Source organism: Serinus canaria, chromosome 5 (assembly GCF_022539315.1).
Source record: "Serinus canaria isolate serCan28SL12 chromosome 5, serCan2020, whole genome shotgun sequence".
NCBI lineage: Eukaryota > Metazoa > Chordata > Aves > Passeriformes > Fringillidae > Serinus > Serinus canaria.
This window is the reverse complement of record NC_066319.1, coordinates 46,193,779-46,214,794: the sequence shown is the minus strand read 5'-3', so window position 1 is coordinate 46,214,794 and position 21,016 is coordinate 46,193,779. Positions and strand designations below refer to the sequence as shown.

The window sequence follows — 21,016 nt, the reverse complement described above, 5'->3', positions numbered from 1 at the left end:
GAGCCGGCGGCTCGTGTCGCTCCCTGCGGGCACGGCTGCCGCGCGGGGGCGCTCGCGGGCAGCGGCGGCTCAGCCCGCCGGCCTCCTCCCCGGCAGGGGGCGCCAGTGCGGCGGCCGAGCCGAGCGCAGCCAGCGGGCCCTGCCCAGCGCGGCCGGGAGGCCCCGGGCACTGCGATTGGCCGGGCGGGTCACGTGGGGCGGGGGCTGCGGCCGCCACAGTAAACATGGAGTCGATCTTCCACGAGCGGGTGAGTGAGGGAGCGAGTGAGAGAGTGCGGGAGGACCGGGCGGGTCCGTCTGCCCGCCCGCCTTGGCTGTAGCGCCGTCGGTTGTGGCCGTCCGGGCCGCCGAGACGGGGGAGGCGCGCGAGTTCTCTTTGAGGAGCTGCTGGGGCGGTGCCTGGGCCTCCCGTCCCCGCGCTGAGCGCGGGGCAGCCCCCGGAGCCCCCGGGCTGCGCTCGGCCTGTGTCGGGCCGGGCCGCGCTGTCCCTCCCTGGCATCTCTGACCTTCGCAGTGGCTTGTCCTCTGCCTCGGGGGAGAGCCGGGGCCCTCGCGCCACGGTGCCTGTGCCTATGGCCCGTCCTAGCTGGACGCTGCCAGCCCTGCGGGGAAAGGAGAGCCAGGGCTGAGCCAGGCGTCCGCTTTAGCACGGGGCCTGTGTTCTGGGGGCTGCAGAAACAGCCCCCAGGTGTGGGGAGGTGTAGGCTGCAGCTACTTGCGTTTCTTGAGACAGAGCTCGCATAGCAGAGAAATGAGTACGAGGATAAACAGCGGCAGGCAGGGCTGCCCCTGTGCTCTCACAGCCATCTCGTCACCCAGCCTGGCTTGGCTGTGCCTGTGTAATGAGCAAGGAGTGGGAAAGCCGCTAGAGAAATCGCAGTTCATGTAGTGTGCTTCTGTGGGCCGAACACTATTTCCTGTTTTGGAGGACAAATGCTGCTGTGAAATGCTGTGATTTATCCAACTTCGCTAATATGACCTATTTCTGTTTTAATGCTGTTCAAATTGTAGTTGGGATTTTTTTTCTTGCACTTTGCCAGTATCTCTTAAACTTTATTGTGTTAATCTTACTACTAGTTTTGTTGCTTTGTTTTTTTATGTAGGATTGGTTTCCTTAAGAAGTCTAGTAAAATAGCTTCCTTTAAAAAATTGCTGTTCTGAAATCCATAAACACTGGGGAGTAGGTTTAGGTTTCAAAATTTGGCAAGTATTGTATTGCTAAGTAGCTTATGTTCAGAGGGGGAGTGTTGGATTTCAGCCGTGATGGCCTTCTGCTTCAGTGACTTTCAGTCTGGCTTTGAAAATAGTTTAACAAAATGTGCTCTTTTTTACATGGCCTAACTTAACACAGTATGAATTAACTTTTTATTACTAAAAAGTTTCCTTTTAGAGAAATTAGTATGTAAGCATGTAATACAACTAATTTTCAGTGGTATTTTACCATCTCTTTGCTTCTAAATCAGTTTCATTATTCTGGTGGGGAAGTCTGTGGTTGTTGAGCAGGTTCTTCTGTTACAGTTTTGTCATATGACCAGCAGTAGGCATGTGGTCCCAGAGGGACAGAAGCTGATGTTTGGTCTTGAGTTTCTTGCTGCAGGAAGGGCATGAGCTGGAGGAGGCTTCCGGATTCCACTGAAGCCTGGCTGTACAGCCAGCGTAGCTTTAGTAACTCATTGCTCAACTGAGTGATGAAGCCAGAGGAAGATTCTGGAGTAAAGGGAACTTCGAGGTTTCAGCTGTAAGGGAGATCATGGGAGAGTTCTACATGTGATTTGTATGATGCTTTTATGGAATTTTAAACAATATTCCTCAAAGGCATATTCTTGATTTCTTAGTTTCTGTGAGTGTGGCTTGAGGGACGGGTGTTCTGTTTTGTTCTTGAGGGGTTTTGTTTTTAACAAAAAGTATGTGTAGGAGAGTTCTTAATGTAAATAAAATGGAGACTGATTAAAACAAAAGAGAAAAGCAGGTTTTTAAAACTGATGTTACTTGTCTTGCGCATGGAGTTACTGTTATTTGTAGAAAAAGGTTGCTTTTCATGGGAAGCAGCTTTGACTGGTTTACATTGTGGGGTTTTTTTTAACAAGGCAGTATTTTATCTCATATATGAAAATGATGGAGCCTGTCATGCATTCATTCAGATTAGTGATTTTTGAAATTTGTACTACAAAATTCACGGCTGACATTGTTAATTATCACTTTTAAAACTTGTGCCAACGTTTTAAAATTCTTACACTATAGTTCTATTACCTGTAATGTGCTGGATATGTAACAAAGTATCTGAAATGTTTTTTATTTGATCAATGACAATTGGTCTATCAAAAAAAAAAAAAATCATTGTTTAATATGCTGAATTTAATATTCTGCTCCCCCATCATTCTTTTCAAGATTTTCAGACTAGTGGTATGACCTTAATTTATCTACTTCCTATATGTAAATTTCATGTGGAAAAGGAGCTTTATTGTTCATCCAGCTCCTAATCACTTTCTCAGCAGTAATGTGGAGAGCAGACTGTCAATAGCCATGCCTGGAAGAGAAGAATAGTTAAAAAATAATGAGAGTGCCTGTTAATAGAAAATGTTTGTTCTAGGAAGTAGAGATATAAACTGTTTGATTTTCATGTATTGATGTTTTGGAAGAGGATACAATCCATTTGTTCTGATGCTTGTAGCGTCTTTGTGTGATTTTTTGGGTCATTAGCAATATTAATGGCATTTTCAAAACCAATTTTTACATGAAATTTATTTCTCTTAAGGAAATAAGGTAGTATGCATGTTGGGTTTTCTCCCATCAAAGGAGGATTGTATTTTATAGCTTGCAGTGTAAAACATTGAAAGAATATATGGTGTTCCGCATGAGTGGGGAGGGCAGGAAGTTTGCCACAATTAAACAGTTGAGTCATTTTACAGAGTTTGCATTAACCTGGGGTGATTTTTTTTCTTTTTTTTCTTTTTCTATTGTTGTTTTTTTTCTCTTCTGTTATTAGCAAGAAGGCTCCTTGTGTGCTCAGCATTGTCTGAATAATTTGCTGCAAGGTGAATACTTTAGTCCTGTTGAGTTATCCTCTATTGCACAGCAATTGGATGAGGAAGAAAGGATGAGAATGGCAGAGGGAGGAGTATCTAGTGAAGAATACAGAACATTTTTACAGGTAAAATTATGTTCATTTGAGGTTGCTTGATATTGCCTGAAATGCAATATTGTCTGTCACAGACCTGCTATTCTTGCATAGCTGGACAAGATTAATTTTCTAGTGCTAAAGCTTTTTAAATTTATAGGCCTTTTCATTCATGCATTTTAGATGTGTCATTTTCAAATGTTACTAGTACGGCTTTGCAATAATTCTACAAAAAGCTACATTACCTTCATCTTACAAGTTGGAAGATCAGGCTTGATGAGGAGGATCAGTAATTTGCCTTTTGTTTTTGTATGCCAGTGTCAGGTAGGAACAGAAATTCCCATATCTGTCTGCCCTTTAAGCACTGTACATCTCTAAAGGTTTGAGTTTTACATTAAAATGCCTATTTGGGGCATTGTAATCAGCCTTACAGACAAGTACATAAGTCATTGCTTTAAGAATCTGCAGTTATATTTATTTTCACCACTCCATTATTTTTGACCTTTTATGCTTATACCATTTTTCTTCTTTCTCCCTTCCAACTTCACATTGAGCAGCAGCCTTCTGTAAATATGGATGATAGTGGATTCTTCTCAATTCAAGTAAGCACAGCTCTCTCCTGACACCATTTTCTATTTCTGCAATATATGTTCTTTTATGTAATTTAAATGGCATTGAGCTTTTCCATCTAGTTACCACTTTATGGGCTTAGTGGGATTAAGTGCTGGAGTTCCAAATGTTCAGAGTGTTTTCCTTTAAGTCCTTTAAGAACAGTGACTTGCAGTTCTTCAGTTCATGGGCCCTCAAATACGTAGGAGAAACATGGATTCAGGAGCTGTGAAATGACAACTGCTGGCAATAAGCTTGAGTTCTAAGCTGTTTCTTATGGGCACTTCAGGTGTAGACCTTGACTCCCAGGTGAAAAAGCAGAATTAGATTGCTTTCTCAAATTATAGATTGGAAAGTCCTTGGCAATGGTTACAGGGTTATCACAGTGATCTGCAGATTTTTCTTGGGTGTTTTTGGTTTTTTTAAGGCCATAAGAGAAAAGTAATTAATAATAAATACTTAAACCAGACCAACAGCAAAAGTTTTGAACACCAAACTGGGGGTTTTGTCTAAATTAAAGCTCTAGGCATCTTTGGCTGTCTCCCAACCTTTCAATGGTACTTGTCAATGCTCCAGACTCCCTCAAGAGCTTCACATCCTTATGGCCAAATGGGCTTTTTTTTTAACAAGAAACCATTAACAGTTTGGCTTTCCTGCTTCAGTAGCTGAAAAAAATGGTTCCTTGTTCTACTTTTTTGTCCTGTCATTGCTTTGTCATTTGAGGCACAGTTGGCTTGCTGAAAGACATTTGAATTGTTAACTTAAAAGTTCTTACAGCCTTATTTCATGTAGCTTTAAAGAGTTACTGTAAAAGAGTTGGTGCTCAGATCAATAAACCAACTGATCCTGTGATAATCCAGTGGTACAAAATTTCCAACAGTTACTGTGAAGGAAGATTGAGATTGTATTGGGGCCAAGGAGGAAGTAAGGGCAGAGCAGTGCATTGCAAGTAGAGAGATGACAGCTACCCAAGTGTCTGTGGAAGGTGAAATGACAGCTTTGCTTGGAGGAGTATGCTCATTAACACAGTTGAATTAAATCCCAGTTTTATTACTTCTCCTTAGATAAGATATGAGTGTTATGCTTGCATGTGGATTCATAACAGCTGCATTTTGAGTAATGTTATTCCTAGGTTTCCTGGCAATGTTTTGCAATTAAGTTTTATGAAAACAGTATAATTGTTTAGCATAGCTAAGATGGTTACATTGCTTGAATTTAGATTTGAACTAGTCTGACTCATGAAAAGTGGGGTTTTTTTTTGACAGGTTATAAGCAATGCCTTGAAAGTGTGGGGCTTAGAACTAATCCTCTTCAACAGCCCAGAGTACCAGAGACTTGGGATCGATCCTATGTAAGACTCTTTTAGCACCTTACTTTTATTTTACTGTAAAAATACTCTTAACATATGTTTTAAATCTTTCTTTTAAATTGCTATTTTATGCTCTGTTGCATTTTGATGTTTGTATTGCCCCCTTCTTTGATTCTCTTTTTTTTTTTTTCCTTTTTGGGGTTGCATGACAACATCTGTCCTCTGTGCCTTCATGATATTTTACTATCTGTGACATCACAGATATATGGAGATTTCAGTGATGTTGACAACTTCCTGAATGTTATAAAAGCAGTATGAGTATTCTGTAATGTAACATCAATGGTTGTATTACTGAAACTTTATTGTATTTAAGTTTGAATGAGTGATAGCAAAGATCTTAAACATTACTATGTAGTCTGATTTTAGAGTATTTAATTTTATTTATATCTTTTGTTTTTCTTTTTACAGAAATGAAAAATCATTTATTTGTAATTATAAGGAACACTGGTTTACAGTTCGAAAGTTAGGAAAACAGGTGACACTGTCTTTTTTATTTTAAAATTAACTTCAGAAATGGGTGTGGAAAAACGGTTGCAAGTAGATTGTGCTTCCCTTTTGCAAGCTTTTGCTGCAGTTTGGTTTAATAGTATCCCATATTAAAAAAAAAGGTAAATGTTTGTTTTATCACAAAGAAGCCAGGCAGGTCATTGTAAATGTTAGCCTGGGAAAAGACTGTAGGATCAATTCCCTAGTGAATGTCCTTTAGGGAGTAACAGCTCTGGTAGAGTCTTATGTGACTTCTTACGTTTTTTGGTTTTTTTTTTTTTTTTCTGCATGAAATACTGAAGAAAAGTTGCTCTGGGGGTTCGGGGAGAGTAGGAAATCCTGAACAAAGATTAGGATCCTTAAAGAATTCAAGCTTATTTTAATACAGTAAGATGTTGGCATTGTAAAATAATTTTATTTAAATGGGCAGTAGATATTAGGAAAAGTTCAAGTTTTTGATGGATAATAATGGATATTCCAAAGTTTATCAATTAGAATGAGGTTCAGGGAAGTAGAATCTCAACTTTATACTATTACAGAAAACTTTAAAACAATTGTATTCTAAGCAGGAAATAGTTATTAAAGGTACGGGATGGCCATATTAGTATATGGTACATATCTACCAACTCAGTTCATATCCATGTCCCTTACAACACAATTTGGTGTTTTATTTCAGCAGCCAATCATTTTTCTGGATCATACTTGCATACTTACAGCTCATGTTGTATAAAAGTTTATGAGCATTTATGCAACATGAGCTGATTTGATGTTTGGTTTTTTCAGGGCCTTTTTCATAGAAAACATTAATGGAAAACAGTTTTTAGAGTTTGTAATAGTGGGACAGGAGTCTGTTTGCCCATTTGGTTCCTTTTTGCAAGTTTTGGCTACTTACGTTGTCACCCAGTTTTAAAAAATAAAGAAAAATTACTTGTGAGTGAGAAAACTAAACTGCACTGTTTGGCTTTAGTTTAAAAGTATGGCTAATATTTACAGGAATTTTTTGTTTATTTTGATATCAAAAAGGCTGGATGTTGTCTTAAAATTATGCTTATAATACAATGCAACCATGTTGGGTGGAATTTTATGAGAGAGCATTCTAACCCAAGCCATCCTAAGCTGGAGAGGGGATGCTTTTTTCCTCTTTTCCCTGTGGCTTGTAACCACATGAAGACAGTTCTAGGTGTCTGTTACTAGAGGGTAATGAGAAGATTTGACAATATAGGTTGCTTCTCCTCTGTTACAGTTAAAGCAAAATTAGTTTAAGAAAATTTTCTCCTCCATAATGTCTTTTAAAAGTTGCTGTAGTCTGTCCCTCAAATTTTTTACAGAACTTTTTATTCCCCTACTCTTCTACACTGTTGGTCTTCTTACCCTTTCCTAGTGGCAAGGAGTGTTTTTGGCAAATGACGTGACTGCATGACAGGGTGGTAGATAGTCACTTCTATTATTGGATGAGCCTGGCTGCAAGTGTGTGGATGCATGGAAGTTTGGGTAGATCAGTGCATTCCTGTGAGAATGGAGATGAAATTCTCCTTCCACTAAGTCAAATGGTGCTTTCTGGTTAAAACTGTATAATATTGAATGAGCGGGTCTAAAAAAAAAAAAAATGTTCTTTAACTACATTGTAATTATATATGAGGGTTTAAAGGTAGAATATTTTGTTTCACATTGAATATATTTTCTCTCTAGAAGTTTTATGTAAGTATAATGCTGTTTCTATTTAGAAGTATTATAAATTACTAGTTATGGTCTTTGGGTAACTGGAAATGAGTTGTGTATGTTTAAATGAAGTGTCCCCTGTTGTAATATAATGCTATACTCTCAGCATACTAAATTTAAGTAATTTTTTTTTAAATTTAAGTAACAATTTTTAATTCAATAAAAATTATCTGAGAGAAGGGTAAACACTAGTTTTCAGCATCTCCAGCTATTAAAGGGGGCCTGTTCCATGAAAGTATTTAATGGAAATAATTGAATATCTGTTTTCTGTATCTATTAATTTCTTAAAACATAGCATTAACTGATGAAGGGTTTCTTACTGCATTAGTCTCAGGTTTAAAACTAGGATTAAGCAGAATTTTAGCATGTCTGAAATAAATCAAAATTAAATGGCTCAAAATTATCTGGTTTAATGTGTTTCCCTGGTACCAGTATTCAATAATGGGAGACAGCATGCAGTAATTTCCACACTTGAGATGTCCTATTAGAGTATCTGAGGGATAACGTTTGGCAGTATAGGTATTATGCTTCAAAACACTTTAATTTGAAAATTTATTTTACTAGATTTATTGGGATATTCCATAATAAAAAAATACCATAATGTATAGGAATGGATTACCTGGATTAAGTAAACTTTATGCTAATTTGTTCTCTCAACCTTTTTTTTTTGTTGTTGTTTTTTTCTTAATTACAGTGGTTTAACTTGAACTCTCTCTTGATGGGTCCAGAACTAATATCAGATACATATCTTGCTCTTTTCTTGGCTCAATTGCAACAGGAAGGTAATAGTAACTTGCAGATGTTAAGTCTCATTAATTAAAAGTAGGTAATAATCATTATTTTTTAAAACTTACATATTCAGTTAACTACGCTTAGTTTTATGATTGAAATAGTGAAATAACCCAAGTCCTTATAATAAAAGGTAGAGTCTTACATCTTAAATTGCACATGTTTGTATTCCATATAGTGTGCATTTTAGAGTGCATTTTAGAGTGCTTGTATCTGCATTTTAATGCTGTAGACTTACAATTTCTTTTTCTCAGGTTATTCCATATTTGTAGTAAAAGGTGACCTGCCAGACTGTGAGGCTGATCAGCTCCTGCAGATGATTCGGGTACAGCAGATGCAGCGACCAAAACTGATTGGAGAAGAGGCAGCACAGTCAAGAGAACAGAGGTAAGGTAAATAAAGATTTTATTTTAATAATGTTCAGTATGATTGGTTTGTAATTTGGAAGTAATAAGAAGTACCTTTAGTTCAATGTCTACTGCTGTTGCACACAGGAAAAGCAAGCTGATGGTGTATTAAAATGAATAACTTGAAAACGGTGTATTTTTAAGTGCGCAAAAGCTGGCTTGATAAGGATTGAGTCTTTCCATGTGCATAAGCATATTATAGTGCAAATTTTTGAATTAGGGAGGAAAAGGGTTTAGACAATAGGGTTTAGGGTTTATGGATAATAGTAATTCTTTTATAATTAAGACTGGTTTGTGCATTCTGTCATAAGTAGAAAAGAAGGAGATACTGATCTTTGAATTCCATATCATATAAATCATACAGCATTCTCTTTTGGAATAGTTTTGCTGTAACAATGTGGTGCTGCTCATTTTTGATGCATTCTGCTAATATAAAACGTCCTTGAAAGCGCATAAATTTAGTACTCTATGCACCTCTGCAATGATTTCACTGAATTTTCATAGTGAACAAATTGCATACTGATAAAAAGCTTTAGGCTTCTCAGGGAAATTCATTACTTTTTTCCCCTTTGCAAAGTTAAACTGCTGTTGTAAATTGATGGAATAATTAGCAGTAACATGGAAAGTGTGTACAGTTTACATGGGTTCTGTTGCTTTAGTGTGGCCTTCAAGGCCTCCTGAGAAGGAGACTGTATGCACTCTTTTCTGCTGGTGTAACTATTTAAATAGCAGTAGGTTGGAAAAACATGTTTCATGGCTTTTTGTGGGCTTATCATTTTTGATGCTTTACTATCTAACAGCTTCTTGTCAACATGTGCATTGCTGTAGAGGTCAGTGTGTGGCAAATATATGTTAAGGTTGCTCTGCAGTTGCTTGCAGCCCTTTTGTGCTTTTTCATTGTTCAGGAAAATAATTGTTTATGTAACAGACTTTCACAAGAAAAATGTTTTTCCCAAAATTAAATCTAGAGTTAAATTGGCAGAACGTACTAATTTAAACATAATGATAAAATCTAATATAATTTCTGTCTGAATTTTGCTATGAATGTATGAATTTCACAGGCTACCCAGAAGTGATGTGGACCAAGCAATAGAAGTTAACCATCCTTTTGATGGAACAGGCATGTTAGATGAAGATGAAGAGAATTTTCAGAGAGCCCTGGCTCTAAGTAGGCAGGAAATTGATATGGAGGATGAAGAAGCTGATCTTCGCAGAGCCATTCAGCTCAGCATGCAAGGTGCAGTGCTCATCTAAATTTCTTACAGTGCTTTAAGCTGCTCCGGGAATCAGTTTATCAGGCAATTTTTCCAGCATGTGTCAACATCTCTGGAAAGACTGGTTTGAGGCGTGGAAGGACAATCCAGAATTGCACATAATTCCTCCTGCTTTTTGAAAAGTTGTAACTTGCATGTTGTCATTGATTATTAGGAAGGAAGAACAAATTGGCAAAAGGTAGCAGGAGGAAAGGGAAGCAGTCCTAAGGTGAGGAGAAGAGAAATTATCAAGCAAAGTTCTTCTAGGTGCTTAGGTCTCCAAAAAGTCTTTCTTCTTCTCAAGTTTAAGGACATTTTTAAAGTTTTATATTATTTACTAACTTCATTTTACTATAATTAGTAGGATATGGCATGTTCTGCTTTTAGGTAGCCGTCGAAGTGAGCTCTCAAGCTCACTACCACAGAATGTGCCTCAGTCGTCTCACAGCAGTCAGACAGACTCCCTTTCCTCAGAAGAACTGCGAAGGAGAAGACAAGCATATTTTGAAAAGTAAAGTAGCTGATAGAAAACTGCATGTGGAAGTACCTGTATTTTTCAATGCTTTTGGGATGTGGATGGGTTTCTTACGGCGTCCAGCTCAACTCTTCTGTCTTAATATGATTTCCTAACAGTATCTGAATTTTACTATTCTCAGGTGGTTGCTACAGAGAAACCTCTAGTAAGAGGCTGTTTGTTAATAATGCAGTAGTCTTGCTACTACTACAAGTCTTGTGAAGAAAGAACATACATTATAGAACTATTTTAAATGAAATCCTGTACATTTCTGCAACTACCTTCCCAACAAAAAGTATTATTTCTCTAAGACTTTGCTTTGGCTAATGATGCTTCTCATGTGCATCACATAAAAGCATTGTACATATTTTATGTTCTTGTTCTGGTGCACCTTCTTAATAGATAGTTGAGCTATTGTAGCTTTTCCTTATCTCTGTCTCACAGTAATAGAGGAATTAAAGACCAGGGAGAAATGCTGTGGATGGGAGGAGTTAGACTTCACATGGCAGGATAAGAATGCAGAGCTTCCAGATCCTGGGAAAATAGTCTTGTGGCTTGAAATATAATACTGGGAAGATAGGTATCTGAAGGCTAGCAGGGTGAAATGATGAAAGAGATTTTGGGCACAGGGATGTTATTGTACCAAACAGCTTCTACCTCTGACTTCTGGCCTTCCTTACAATGAAATGAACTTGACTCATGTCTCATACTGATGTTAATCTTATTCTCTTACAAATTTATGACACTTTCAGACAGCAACAACAGCTACAGCAGCAAGATCAGACTCCAAACCTACTGGACAAAGCAACTCTTAGTTCAAGCACCCTAGAACCTGGCTCAGGTATTGTTTTTTAAACTTACATTCAACACTGAAATGTGTCTTTTTCATCCTTGTGTTGTTTATTTTCCTTCTCTGCATACTTTGTACTTCAGCAGCCATTCCAATTGTGTATTACAGCTATTACTGTATTGGCAGTGAAGGAAAGGATCCTGAAAAGCCTGTTTCCCTTTGAATATCATTGTCCTATTTCAAAGTGAAGAGCATTGCTATTACCCCAACTGTTGGTTTCTAAATTACATTTAAAGTTGTATGACAGCTTGGAATAGTATCTGACAAAATTACTGGAACCAGTTTTCAGAAGACTATGCATAGACCTTACCAGGGTCAGGTATTGGTGATCCAAAACTGGTGTATAGTGTTATAAACTGACTATTGTTGGTGAAAAACTATTTGCAGAATGTTCAGTGACTTTGAAAACAAAACCAGTTTTGTCAGTGGGGTAGGAAAAGGTGGGTGTGGATGAAAGGAACAACAAAAGCATTTAACTATAATTAAGAACTGTTAATTTATTAACAGCTTGTATGCATGTATTGGCTTTTAGGAGGTGATATGAGTGAAGAAGACATGCTTCAAGCAGCCATGAATATGTCTCTGGAGTCTGTCAGAAACCACTTGAATTCAGAAGAGGAGAAATAACATCATTTTTTTCCCCTCTTATTGTCAAAACGCTAAGTCTCCATTAAAATTCTACTGTGTGGATGTTGCACAAGCAGGGTTCATTTCAGAGTTCTGGAAGCAGGATGAAAGGGGGGCTGCTGGAGGTCAGTTTAGAGAGGATCTGCAAATACAAAAAAGATTGCACTAATTTAGAGAACTGTAGCACTCCTGCAAAACATCTGCTCGCGAGAGTAGCGGTGTTAAAATTACTGGAACCATTCACGCAAAGTAAGACAAAGGGAGCAGCTGTAACTTAAAAAAGTAAAGCTTTTAAAGCTTGCATTAACAAAGCAAGTTTAAATTGTTTTGAAGAATTCTATAGAAGATACAAATGGTGCTGAAAACAGCATCAAATTATTTTCCTTCAGTACTAATGGAGAAACAAGATACAAGTACTAAGTTATGCTCATAAATTATTTTTAATAGATCACTCTAAAATGGCGAGAGTAATTAAATTCCAATTATCTTAAATAATTTATTTTGTGATTGTTTATTATGAACGACTTGAGGTCAATTTTTTGATCCTGCTATCCACTTTTGAAATGATCCATTCTGCAGGAGAAACAAGAACCCATAAATTTCATACTGTTCAAGACAATATTGTATTGTTGACTATAATGTTACTCCCGAGTCTTTCAGTGATTTCTGACTTTGTAACAATTTTTGGTTTTAACTTCAATTCCAATTGTAAAATTTTAGATCTGTGTTTGACATACTGTCTTTTAGCAGATAATTTGCCTTATTTGGCTTGGGGTTTTGTTGTTCTTCTTTGTTTTTAATTATTGTTTTCTTATGTTCTTTCTCATTAAAGCCACTTTCTTTTTACTTCAAAAGCAGCATATACTCAATTGGGTTTAGCAGGTTTTCTTTTCTACCTCTTTCAGAGAATTTTCCTCTTCAAGCTCAACCCTTTATTCTGGCCTTTCAGTATGAAAGAGCTGTAACTGAGTCTAGGAGAAAGTAGGAGGGGATTTAGGTGCCATAAAGTCAGTGCCACACGCATAAGATGCACTCCTGCAATCTGAAATGACCCCTGTTCAAGTAGCTCTTTTAAGAATGAATATTTATGCCTGTGTGGATGTTCTTTCTGAAATGCTTTCTATGAGTGTCAGTCAGAATGTTGCAGTTTTTTCAGGAATGGCCTTTATTCGCGCACCTTACAATTTTTTATTACGTTGTTTCTGATCCTGAGAAAAATTGGGAAGCAAAGTATGTGAGATGGCTTATGCTGTTGGTTGTAAGACATTTGCTTTGATTTCCAGGATGAATGTGTTACAGGGTGACCAAACCTGACCTTGAACTTCAGTGCAACAAAAGAGAGAGGTTTCATTTTCCTAAATGGTGCTTGAAATACAAATTCTGTTTACATATAAATTATATGGAAATATGTTGTAGATAGAGTATATAAGCTGTAGTCCAGTTAAAGCATTAACAGTTAGCACAGGCATTCTAAGAATCTTTCAAAGATAACCCCAAATTTCTTTATCAAAATATTCTAAGGTTACATCTTTGCACAATAGTAACATTTAATTAAAATTAGTAGGAAATGAATGGTAGCTAGATGGATATACACATTCAGTATCAAGTAGTACTGTACATGAAAGGGCTCTTACTTCTCAGTAAAGATTTGTTTACAGCAATGGTTTCCTGATAGCTTGGGATATTATTATAGTATACATAATTGGGCTAAATTCTGTTTTTCTTATCTATGTGCTGGATTTTCACCAATGTCACCAGAACCACTGCTATGTGTTACACAGTTTGGATTTTGACATGAGACAGCACTACCTTTTAAAAACTGATTTTTTTCTTTAAGTAATCCTGTCATCCACATTATAATTATTTGTAATGTCTCAAATTAATATAGCTAAACAATTACTTTAAAAGTCCATGTATGCATATGCCATTTTGAAATGCTGTATTTTTCAGGGTGTGATTTTTCTGCTTTCAGCTTGAAATTTCTATGAAACTGAAAGCAAGAAAGGTGTCTAAAGCACTGATTTTTTTTTTTTTCTCATCTGTCAATTAACCACAGCTTAATTTTCCTTTCTTGGTTGTGCCAAAAACTAATTCTGAAATAAGACTCATTTTTATAAATAGGTGTAGACTGGCAAGCTCATGCCAGTACTTGGAACTCAGACCTTTTATCCTCTCTTATAAGCACATAATAAAAATATTATTTCTAGCTCTAGCAGCCCTATATTAAAAAGCCCAAAAATCTCAGCCCCTTAAATCTCACTGACTATAACCCAGGCCAACTACATGATTTTGTAATCACTAAAACATGGAGGTTTGCCTTTGAACTTTCATGTCACATCATAAGTCATATAATCACCCCAGTATTTTAATATGGAAGAAATATAAAATGTCAGTGTCTGAAAGGCTCAGCTGAGTCAGTGATCGCAGGGATAACTATTTTCATTTCTATGGAGAAATGCTGTCAGTCAGCAAATACCAGTTTGATTTTTAGAGAAATGTCAAGTTGAATGATGTAGGCATATCTATCTAGACAAGCAGTTATGAGAGGGCAATTTAAGCTACATCTGTTAATTCACGTAATTCTGTTGCTGAAAAAGACCTAAACCAACCAGTCCACCACTAATTGTAATGTTCCTAAGCACCACAGCTGCACCTCTTTTAAATAGCTTCAGAGAGGGGACTCAACCACTTGCCTGGGCAGCCTGTTCCAATGGTGGACAACCTTTTCAGGGAAGAAATACTTCCTGATACCCAAACTGAACCTCCCCTGGTACAAACTGAGGCCATTTCGTCTCATCTTGTCACTTATTACCTGGGAGATAAGGCTGACCCCCACCATGCTACAACCTCCTTTCAGGACTTGTAGGGAGTGACAGGGCCTCTGTTTGAACTGTACCCAAGGAAAAAACTCATACTAATTGCTGACAGTACATATTTTATAACCCAGGTCTCAAGTTCAAAATGTCTGGACCTGCCAAGAAGCTGTCAATAAAACACTGCTGTCATTTTTTGGTGTTCATTCTTTCAGTGATAAACAGTTACCAGTGTGACTTAACTATGCTTCTGATTTACTAATTTAGAGTGTACATCCAGTGTTATCTACCCTGTCAAGCTGAAGGGTTGGTTTTTTTCCCATGTTATAGCTTTAGGCCAAAGTCCATTTTAAGGGAGCAGACATTGGTTTTTCTTGTTTTGTTTGGTTTTTTGGTTTTGTTTTGGTTTTTTTTTAATTATAGAATTATATTTGATGGAATTTCAGGCTTCATTCATTCAACAGATTTTACTGTTTTCCAGTGACTGGTCCATGTGACATAAATTATGGTTTTGTGCCAGTGAAAATAAAAGGGGCAGGGGTAATACAATAAATATCTTCCATAATTACTTCTCTTAGTGTAATTCTGCAAACTGATTTCATGGTCTTACAGTGAAGGCAGGAGGCACAAGAGTTGTAATGCAGTCATGCTTGTTAGGCATAGCAAGTACAAATATGAGCTGTTAAATGCTTACATTTTTGGAGACCTGAAACTAATATGATATGATACTGGCTTACTTTAGGATTTAGGCTTCCTGTGCCCTTCAAAGAACTGAAGCAAATTTTAGTGTAGTTTTCAGCTAAAGTACTCTTCTGAGTTGTTATACTTTATTACTTTGCAGAGTAGTTGAAAATAACCAATACAAATTTAAATCTATTATGTGTTTTAATGTTGGACTATTGGTTCTATTACAAATTTACAGAAAGGTTGGGGGGGTGTTTAAAATGGCTTCTGCAGGTATCTGTTAGACAAATATTATCATTTGCAAACTGGTTTCTCTTATTAAAAAACTGGCTTAAAAACTAACATGTTACAGTTCTAAAATGTGACATTGTCCAGTATTAATTATTGGTTCAAATAATAATTAATACATAAAAATTGTGGTAAAAATTGTGGCCTTTGTACAGAAAAATGCAGTATAGGGGAATAGGATTAGAGAATTAGAAGTCAGACTTACAAAGAAGTATTATATTGCAATTAATATTACTGGCACGTCACTTTTAAAGGAATTGAAATAAGAATCTAAGGAAGAGAATAACTGATGTGGAAACTTTTTTTAAGGGCTTAGATAGAAAATTATGTTGTTTACTTGGTAAGCCATTACTGTCTTGCATAGAACAAATTTAAGTCCTGGAAAATCTTGATAATTAGTCACAAATCATTACAAAAAAAAAAAAAAAAGAAAATATGTCCAACATGTAATAATAAATACATACCTATTCCATATACACAATGACTTGGTCAAGTAAGAACGAGACTTAATACATTCAAACTGGCTGGGTCCAAATACTTCTTCAGTTTAGAATTGGTAGCTTTGTCTTGTCTTTTTCATCTTAAAAGCATGAGCTCTTCTGCAATAAATTTTTTTAATCCTCATACACACATTTTGCCTTATTTGCATTTCAGAGATGGAGGGAATGCTGGAGTATTTAACCTGCCATAGTCACCTTCTTCCCCAGTTACAATTCTTCAGACAGTTGTACATGTGACTTTTCAACTGCTTTCACCAAATCAAAATACTTACATATTATTTTCTTTATTAAGAAAAATAATTATAACTATACGTTTCTTTTAACCTCCCCCCATCCTCAGAACAGCCACTGTGTGAATTCAGGAGCGAAACTTCAGGAGGGAAAAAAGGGATGTAATACTTAAATGCCACTGTGCAAAAGCAAAATGAAGAAAAAAAAAAAGAAGATAAAAACCTTGATTTTGTCTTTAAAGTAAGCATGTAAGCTTTGATAAAATTTTACTTTTTGCTACATGAAACCCCCTGTGTACAAATCGCTGTAGAGTTAGGATTTTGTAAGGGAATAATTTTTCATCTCTTACCTAATAGTTGTGTATTTTAGAAATCATTTTCAGTAAGATTTTTTTTGTCAAGACTGTTTTCATATCACATCTCTGGCTCTGGATTCCTGTATAATTTTTGCCTATTTTGTGTATATAAAGCATAGAATACTGAAAAGGTTTAAAAAGGGAAAGCTGAAATGCTTTGTCATTGTTTTGACTGGAAAATGGCAGCACTGTTTGATATTTTGAAAATGCTCTCCAAATAGGCATGAATATATATGGTTGTATTTGATATCACTTTTTTAAATAAATATGATTATAGCTTCTAATGTTTCTCTCAAGTATTTGCATATGTGCTTTCCCTTATGTGTGGATTGGGCACGGAATCATCAAACACTGAAATCTCATCCCTGGTGTCGGTGGGCTTTGCACCAGAGGTATTTAGAGCAGTGGGATAGTTTTCTGTTGCTGACATTTCATCATCTCTGAGTCTTTTTATCTGTTGATACTCCAAAAGTTGTGTTAAGGAAAGCAGTTGGTGCCAATTGTAGTTATGTTACATCTTTAAAAATTGTATGCTTTCTAATTTTTAAAGCTACAGTTTCCTGCTTTGCTGCCAGAATCCTCATTCTTTTTGTGACACAATGCATTGTTCTTGTAGCTTAGTCAAAACAGAGAATACTAGATGATTTCTGTGTGCCCTTACTAACAGTGGATGAAGTCAGTCAGCTAAAAAAATTACTTGCAATGCTAAATAGTTTCTAGTTTTGCAAGAATAGTAATTTAAAAAAGTGATACAAAGAGTCTTCTCTGTTACTTTATTGACTACATGCCTTCCTTGGCATTATAAAATTTACCACCATAAAAGACATTTTTATCATCCCTAAATATTTTAAATGTTTGCAGGACATCCATGATCTTAGTTGAAAAAATGCTAAGAGAATTTCCTATAAAAACTATTTAGCCACACACTAAATGACACATCTTAACTATCATGAGGACCCATATGGGTTTTGTTAAAGCAATGCTAAGGGGTCTTTTGAGTATTGTAAACTTTTCATCTCCATTAAACCCAAAAGTGCAAATTAATAAAACTGATAAAGGTACATATCTACATTCCATCCTATATCACAGCACTAGTACTTCCTACAATTTTGATGCCTATTTTTTTTTTAAGCCAGAAATGGATTTGAAGTGGTGTATGATTGGTTTTATTGTGGATACTCATAAGGGTGACAAGTATGCCATTAAACTAATATACTGGTGAAATCAGTCATAAACCTGATAAAAAAAATGTTCCATGAAGAGGGAAAACAGTCATATTAGAGAACTTCTAAACTCCTGGAGCACTTACCATGCCCAGCCTTAGCATTGCCTGTGAGTAACAGAGGCCAGTAAAAGGTGATAGAGTATTGCTGGCCAGCCATGAACCCTTCACTAAGCTCTACAAAATCCTGTTTGGGGAGCAACAAGGAGGTTGTTCCACGTCTGTCTGGTAATGTTTGCCAGCTTGTAACTAGAGCCAGTGTTTTGTGCCAGCTGCATTCTCAGACTTCTAGAAAAGATTTCACCTGTGAAATGCTCTTCTCAGCTTCATTTTGCCATTGATGTGGTGCTTTAATTACACATCTTTTTATGTAGCTATCAATTTGAAACAGGCTATGAACCAGCTGCCCTGTATTTTATGTCCAGCATTATGTATAAATATATCTGTAAATGCATAAATACATTTCCCTGTATTTATATCAGCATTTTTTATAACTATCATTCTGACTGATAAAAAAACCTGCTTTTTCTGTAACAGTGCAGTACTCCTTGTAGTCCCAAGTTTAAATACCTCACTTGATCAAAAAACAAAAAGAACTTTGAATTGCAGCATTTTTCGGGTTCTGGCTAGAAAGACAAGCGAGAATCACGGAATGGGTTGGGTTAGAAGGGACTACAGTGGGTCATCTGGTCCGGCCTCCCTGCTCAAGTAGGGTCAGCCTAGAGCACACGGCACCGAATTCAGACGATTCCCGAGTATCTCCAGTGAGGGACCCTCCACAGCCGCTCTGGGCAATCTGTTCCAGTGAGCAGTCACTGCACAGCAAACAAGTTTTTCCTGATATTCAGGTGGATCTTTCTGTGCATCAGTTTCTGTCCCATGCAGAATCCTTGTCCTGCTGCTGGGCACCAGCGGGAAGAGCGCGGACGCAGCCCCTTGGCACCTCTCCCTGAGATTCTGATACGCATCGATCAGGTCAGTCTTCCCTTCCCATTGCACTCCACGTACATCCAAAGCAGCCGCGGCTTCAGGATCTTGTGTGTGTTGTGAGAACACATATTCAAACACAAATGGTGCCTCATCTCGTGCACAGCTTTGCTAATGGCCCAGATCCACCCGGACGGGTGAGGTGCCCAAAATGACGCGGGGCTCACCGCCGCCATCCCGGCATGCTCTGCTTCCGCCGACACGCCATATCCGCCTCTGAGGCGGCGCTCTAGCCCGAGCCGCCGCTCTCGATGGTGTTTGGGAGGGGTGTCATGGCGGCCGTTGAGGTGGCAGCGGCCGGAGCCGCCGGGAGGAGTCGCTGAGCCAGGACGGGACAAGACAAGCCAGGAGGAGCAGCTGAGCTGGAGGAGCCGGGAGGATGCGTGCGGCTTTGACGGACGAGTTGCCGAGCCCAGTGTGCTGAGCTCGGAGCAGGAGCCGCGACCCGCAGTAGCGAGGAGAAGGGAGGCGGAGGTGGCCCCTTGGCCCGCGGGCACCGGCTGCAGGGGCCGCCCGGCAGGGCCGAGCGAGGCCCGGAGCCCTCCGAGCCGCGATGGCGTCGTGGCTGGGCGGGCTGGGCTCAGGGCTGGGCCAGTCCCTGGGGCAGGTGGGCGACAGCCTGTCCTCGCTCACCGGGCAGATCTCCAGCTTCACCAAGGACATCCTTCTGGAAGGCGCGGAGGAAGTGGGCGGTAAGGGGGCTCGGGATGGGCCTGGTTCCGTGAGGGAGCTCTTCCCCCTCCTCCTCCTCTGGCCGCCGGTCCCCTCCGGACCGACCGCGGCGGGGCCTTCGCTGCCCACACCGGCCCGGAGGGAGCTGGTCGCGGCTTGGTACATTCCGCGAATGCTGTTGGCTTTGGTGCCTTTGTTTTTATTCCGCTCTTGTGACTTCAGGATCTGAATACACACATATAGTCCCAGACTAATAGCAGATGTGGACCTGTTTTAGGCTTATTATTCAGAGGTTTCTGAATTCCGTGAAGTGTTATGTTGCTCCGGAATGACAGCACTCAAACAACACTCTTTTTCCTTTCTGTTTGCTTAGTTTAGATAAACTCTCAGTTAATTAGCTGCTTTTACACCGGTTCCATAAAACTGCAGAGTTGTAGTACAGAGGTTGTTTTGCCACTGGTGTGATCTGTCTGACGTGTCACAGAGGCAAAGGTTGAATGTTTGTCATTGTTTTGTTTATCTTTCGTTTGTGCGCAGAGAAACCTGTCGGGTTTTGCAAGTCCCCTACAGCCAAGTAGGAGAACATGGCCCTTGCTTTATAAGGATTAGAGGCTAGAATGATTTGTCTTTAAAACAGAAAGTTAGAATGAAAATAAAACCAAAACAAAAACAAACCAAACAAACAAACAACAACAACAAAAAAAAAACCCACCAAGGACATCAGAGTAAGATATTCTATAAACCAACAGTAAATTTGCTAGTAGTAAATTTCATATTTTCTTCGAATTTTTAGTAATGACTTCTGGTTACTTAGTGAAGCAGTTGTATAATATGGTAATAAGTGTCAATAGATTATTATGCCCAGTATTACCATCTTGTGACTGTAAATTATTTTAAAAGTTAGCTTTCTCAAAACAGTGTTAAGAATAGAAACTACAAAGAACAGCTAAGACTTCTGAATAGTCATTTTAAATGTGAAATTAAGCGATTCTGCTTTGTTTACAATCTCTCATCTATGAAGCGTTGTGAAAGAATATTGAAGAAACATATGTTGTATAAAACTTGTTGGCAAGCCAATCTAATGGATCTCATATGAGTGGTCTTTTTGGTGCACAGGTTAAATGCTCAGAAGAGAGAAATTCTGACACCTGTAAAAATTTTTTTTTCACACTTTTCTGAAAGACTTACTTAGAAATTTTGTAAACTTCAAAATCTGTAGTAGTTTCGTTTGGAAAGTTATTTTATTTTCCTGAGCTGTGCAGTCATCTAGAGTGTTTGTTTTGCTTTTTTGGAAGATAAATTGTGAACTCAGAAATTGGTGCATGAGTTTGTGCAAGAGAGATGTAGTGATGTTTTGTAGTTAGTTCCAGGTGTACTTCACTGCTGGATACTACTGTGAACAACTTCAGTCTCCTAAAAATTTCAGGGTAGTACATTCATATGGGTGACTAGATTCCAGAGTGTAAAAAATCTAGTGCCATCCAAGTACTCTTCTGTAAAAACCTTTAAATAATATGTGGCCT

The 21,016-nt window shown here is 38.2% G+C and overlaps 2 protein-coding genes across 2 annotated transcripts in view; both read left to right on the top strand.

Moving 5' to 3' along the window:
• Positions 1–102: 102 nt before the first annotated feature.
• ATXN3 (ataxin 3) lies at positions 103–16,896 on the top strand. The gene is made up of 11 exons (XM_030239964.2): positions 103–248; positions 2,987–3,151; positions 3,676–3,720; positions 4,993–5,078; positions 5,505–5,571; positions 7,996–8,083; positions 8,345–8,477; positions 9,559–9,734; positions 10,138–10,261; positions 11,017–11,105; positions 11,647–16,896. The coding sequence occupies exons 1-11, from the start codon at positions 225–227 to the stop codon at positions 11,739–11,741; spliced, it is 1,092 nt and encodes a 363-aa protein (XP_030095824.1). The 5' UTR covers positions 103–224; the 3' UTR covers positions 11,742–16,896.
• A 133-nt stretch (positions 16,897–17,029) lies between these two features.
• The window catches only part of TRIP11 (thyroid hormone receptor interactor 11), a 31,005-nt gene continuing 27,018 nt past the window's right edge, over positions 17,030–21,016 (top strand). The window contains exon 1 of the mRNA XM_018907296.3: positions 17,030–19,513. Within this exon, the coding sequence (XP_018762841.1) occupies positions 19,375–19,513 (139 nt within the window). The 5' untranslated portion in view covers positions 17,030–19,374. The remainder of the gene's footprint in view (positions 19,514–21,016) is intronic.